General features: G+C 40.8%; 1 protein-coding gene across 1 annotated transcript; it reads left to right on the forward strand.

Annotated features, from left to right (window-relative positions):
* Positions 1-3,188: 3,188 nt before the first annotated feature.
* On the forward strand, positions 3,189-4,136 carry LOC104994066 (olfactory receptor 3A1). The gene has a single exon (XM_010847522.1). It carries the CDS (start codon positions 3,189-3,191, stop codon positions 4,134-4,136), a length of 948 nt encoding a protein of 315 aa, XP_010845824.1.
* The last annotated feature ends 1,284 nt before the right edge of the window (positions 4,137-5,420 follow it).

The following is a 5,420-nucleotide window of genomic DNA, read 5'->3' on the forward strand; positions in this document are numbered from 1 at the left end:
GTGTTTCTGGAGGAAGACAGCATTTGAGCTGAATCATGAAGATTTTGAACACGTGACATGGAAGAAAGACATTCAATACAGAGAAAATAGCATAAGCAAAGGTGGGAATCTAGGAACTCACAGAGTTTGCAATCTCAAGACATGGTTTAAAATAAAAAGGAAAATCAGGGAGCAGCTGCTGATCGTGGTCATGATCCATCCAAGGCACTGATTTGGACTTGAGCTACTGCAGCCTACAAGGCAAGACTGGGATTTACAAGGGCACAGCTATCATGAGTATGAGAGTAAGTCTTTGAGTCATGAGAATGGGTCAGAAATACATTGAGAGAGAGAAAAAAAAAGAAATACATTGAGAGAGAGTTGCTGGAGAAGGACATGGCTTTATGATCCTTGAGGTGTCCTGATGGTATGTGTAAATGTTAAGAACAGGTTAAAAGTCAGCATATCCTAGTTAAGACCTTGCCTTCAGCCACTTGCTATATGTGACTCATGTTCTTTCTGTAAAATGCAGATTAAAATGGTATCTGTTTCATAGGGAGGTTGTGAGGAATAAATGAGTTAACCACAAGCAAAGTACTTAAAACTACACACTGTTGTAGCCCAGGGTAAGTCTCCTTGTAATTATTAGCAGGGAAAGCTTCCAAGGGAATTCTGTCAGTTCAATCCCTGGGTCGGGAAGATCCCCTGGAGAAGGAAATGGCAACCTACTCCTGTATTCTTGCCTGGGAAATTCCATGAACTGAGGATCCAGGCAGGCTACAGGCCATGAGATTGAAAAGAGTTGGGCACGACTGAGTGATTGAGCACACACTTCACCAAGTTAAAGCATACAATTCAATTCATATTCACAGAGTTGTGGGGGTTTTTTAATTTTTATTTTTAGTTGAAGGATAATTGGTTTACAATGTTGTGTTGGTTTCTGCTGTACAACAAACAAAGCATGCTGCTGCTACTGCTAAGTCGCTTCAGTCGTGTTCGACTCTGTGTGACCCCATAGACGGCAGCCCACCAGGCTCTGCCGTCCCTGGGATTCTCCAGGCAAGAACACTGGAGTGGGTTGCCATTTCCTTCTCCAGTGCATGAAAGTGAAAAGTGAAAGTGAAGTTGCTCAGACGTGCCCGACTCCTAGTGACCCCATGGACTGCAGCTTACCAGGCTCCTCTGTCCACTAAGGAAGCCCTAATTCTCTGTTGCTGCTAAGTTGCTTCAGTCGTGTCTGACTCTATGCAACCCCATAGATGGCAGCCCACCAGGCTCCCCCGTCCATGGGATTTTCCAGGCAAGAGTATTGGAGTGGGTTGCCATTGCCTTCTCCAATGGCAATTCTCTGTTATCTCATCCTAAAAGGTTTTCTCTGGTTGGATAAGGAAGAAAGGGCAGTCAGTAAAAGGTTTCTAAGAAATAGTCATAATCAGACCCATTTGTATGTTTCTGCATTTTTATCACTTTTAAACTTGAAAATGGTCTAAAAAGAACAGAAATAATTACTTCATACTTTCAAGTGTGACAAAAATCAAATTCCCATTGGACCTGTACAGCAGACCCCTAGGCTGTTGTTTTTATAGTTATGACCAGAAGATGTAGCTTAGATATGAACAATTTCAGAACCAAAAGAAACAAAGATCCTAACCTAACAGAAATAGCTTTCACTAGCATAATATGAAATTTGAAGTAACTGGATTAAAAGCATACTTTCATCACCTCAATTAAAACTACAGTGCAAGACTACACTACTATCTTTGCATGAGCTGGTAGTGCTGAGCTATCTAACAAAAATGTTCATGGATTATACAAATATATACACTCAGAGCAACAATACTTACTTGATTAAGTCCATATCACTGAGTTGTGTTAAGATATTTGCTAAGAGATGTTTGAGTCCTCTTCGAAAGAGTTCACTGAGAATATCTACACATTTGAGGCCCATTTTCCTACCACTTATATTCTGTAGTCTAAAATTGCCACTGGATATAAATTCCTTCAGCTTCTCCCAATCTATTTTAGGATTTTGTTTACAATTTTTTTTTTAACATTGAACAAACCACTTTTTCAAAATGAAGAGCTGGCAGCAAGGTATATGGTATATGTATTCTACAAGCTGTACTTTACATTTAATAATACTGCTTTGATATCTTTCCAATCAGCACAGATAGAGCTATTTCCTACAGCTGCATAATATTACTTTGGAAAAATATTCCATAATTAACTTAATAAGCCCTTTAATAATGAACAGATAGATTATTTCTAATTATTTGCTATTATGAACAATGCTGCAACAAATAAGCTCACACAGGCATCATTTCTGTGTGACCATCATTTCTGTGACCATATATCTGTTGGATAAATTTCCAGACATGGAATTGTCAGGTAAAAAGAAAAATACATTTATAATTTGAAAGATGTTGCCAAATTGTCCTTTCTCCTTTTCACTTCTGCCTTACAGATATTATGCAAATTCCTCTTGTGGCCAACCCTAATCTAGAAGCATGCAGAGAATGGGCTTTGGGAAGAAGTGGGTGCATTTAGCCAGTTGGCCAGAATTTTAAAATAATTGAAACATTACTCTTGATTATTAAAATTTTTTCTATATTTTCAGTTATCCTTGCACTTCAGTTCAGTTCAGTCCTTGCACTACTACTATCAAATTCTCCATTTACCCAATAACTCTGTGGTTTAACACTTCATTTAAAACTTTGATCCATTTAGAATTTATTTTTGGAAAATATATGAGGTATGTATATGACTTATAGTTTTCCAACATGGCTATATTATTGCCCTCATAAGCACTTATTGAATAATACATGTTCCCACTCCTTTAAGATGCTGCTTGTATTATATACTAAATTTCTATATTAGTTTAGGTCTATTCCTTGACTTTTCAGTTTTTTTAAGCTTATAAAATGTTACTTTTTTAGCCTAATATAGGTATAATCAACAAGTAAAACTGTCAAAGTATAATATGATCATTTGATATATGTTTACATGGTGAAAGGATTCCATGTAGCTGAGAATGTTGTAGCAAATGTAGTGAGTTAACAAGTGTGGTGTGGACTGGGTGCTGGGAAAGTCCTTACTTGGAAAGGGAGAACTTAGTAGAGGGCTCAGGACATAGGAAGTCTGTTTCTTCTTTTTGAATATATCAAGAATAATTATTCCTTATCTTCTTGGATATTTCCTTGCAGGAAATAATGCAGCCAAAACCCAGGGCCAATGGAACAGCTGTTACTGAGTTCATCCTGCTGGGTTTGGTGGAGACGCCAGGGCTGTGGCCAGCTGTCTTTGTACTCTTTCTCTTTGCCTACCTGGTCACTGTCGGGGGCAACCTCAGCATCCTGGCAGCCATCTTGGTGGAGCCCAAACTCCACACCCCCATGTACTTCTTCCTGGGGAACCTACCAGTGCTGGACATGGGGTGCATCACCGTTACTGTTCCCTCGATGCTGGGTCGTCTCTTGTCCCACAAGCGTACAGTTCCCTATGCAGCCTGCCTCACACAGCTTTTCTTCTTCCACCTCCTGGTTGGGGTGGACTGCTTCTTGTTGACAGCCATGGCCTATGACCGATTCCTGGCCATCTGCCGACCCCTCACTTACAGCACCCGCATGAGCCAGACAGTCCAGAGGGTACTGGTGGCTGTGTCCTGGGCTTGTGCCTTCTCAAATGCACTGACCCACACTGTAGCCATATCCACACTTAACTTCTGTGGTCCCAATGTGATCAACCACTTCTACTGTGACCTCCCACAGCTCTTCCAGCTCTCCTGCTCCAGCACCCAGCTCAACGAGCTGCTGCTCTTTGGCGTGGGTTTCATAATGGCAGGTACCCCCCTGGCTCTTGTTGTCACCTCCTACATCCACGTGGCAGCTGCAGTTCTAGGAATTCGCTCAGTGGAGGGCAGGAAGAAAGCCTTCTCCACGTGTGGCTCCCATCTCACTGTGGTTGCCATATTCTATGGTTCAGGTATCTTTAACTACATGCGACTAGGTTCAGCCAAGCTTTCAGTTAAGGATAAAGCTGTTGGAATTTTTAACACTGTAGCCAACCCCATGCTGAATCCAATCATCTACAGCCTCAGGAACCCTGATGTTCAGGGTGCCCTCTGGCGGGTGATCAAGGGGAGGTGGTCACTGGAGTGATGAGGTCTTGTGTCAATTTCTCCCTTTCTCTTTTTGGACTAAAGGAAAAATTCTCTGGGACCAATAATTGGGACAAATGGTTCAGAACCTTCTCTATCTTCCTGAGCTTTTGGATTTTTTTTTTTTTTTTTTTTTGGTTGGGGATAATGTGCATAGGAGCCCTACCCAATATAGGCAATGGACAGGTAGGTTCTGCCTGGTCTGTCTCCTTGACAAATTACAACTTAAGTCACTGTACGCTCCTTTTCTGGGTGGAAGTGAAACCCAGGAAGCCTTGAACACCTTCAGGTGCATGTCTCATAGGGAATGACTCTTCCGTTGCTTATAGCAAGAATGTCCCAGGAACTTCCCAGGTGATCATATGACTTCTTCAAGTTCAGGAATGGTTAATCTTTTACAAATATAGGCCTAGAGATCAGGATGACTCTATTTCTCCCGTCAGGCTTCTACAAGCCAAAAAAAGCAGCTCATTCCTCTCCCATCACACAAGATGTCAACAGCACGGGATACGGAGGGAACAGATGGGAAACTGTATGGTCATGTATTCTTGACTAACTTGGGAAAGCATGACACTTCTGTGAAGATTTTTACAACTTAAATTTTTTTTTAATTTCAAAACTTTAACAAATATGATCACTCTCAAAATACAAGAATGAAATTTCCTCGTGTATCCATATATGTTTCAAATCTTTTGAAAAGATTATACCCTAAATACTATTTAAATATTAAAAAAAAAACAGAATAATCAACATGAAATTCTCTTCTGAATTCTCCCTCTCAGTCTCCAAACCTCCTAGCTAAGACAATGTTTCTGTAAACACAAGTCACATGGTGACATGTGCTACTAGCCTTTAGTCCTGTCATTATCTAGCTATATTTTCCTGCTAGAGCCCCTTTTATTTTTTGGCCACACCACATGGCATGTGGGATCTTAATTCCCTGACCAGGGATGGAACCCACACCCCCTGCATTTGAAGTTTGGAGTCTTAACCACTGGACCACCAGAGAAGTACATTAGGGTCTCTCTCTCTCTTTTTTTTACTTTACAATAGTGTATTGGTTTTGCCATACATCAACATGCATCCACCACAGATGTACATGTGTTCCCCATCCTGAACCCCTCTCCCACCTCCCTCCCCATACCATCCCTCTGGGTCAGCCATTAAAAAGAATACATTTGAATCAGTTCTAATGAGGTGGATGAAACTGGAGCCTATTATACAGAGTGAAGTAAGCCAGAAAGAAAAACACCAATACAGTATACTAATGCATATATATGAAATT

This window comes from Bison bison, unplaced genomic scaffold, assembly GCF_000754665.1.
Source record: "Bison bison bison isolate TAMUID 2011002044 unplaced genomic scaffold, Bison_UMD1.0 scf7180017864249, whole genome shotgun sequence".
Lineage (NCBI taxonomy): Eukaryota > Metazoa > Chordata > Mammalia > Artiodactyla > Bovidae > Bison > Bison bison.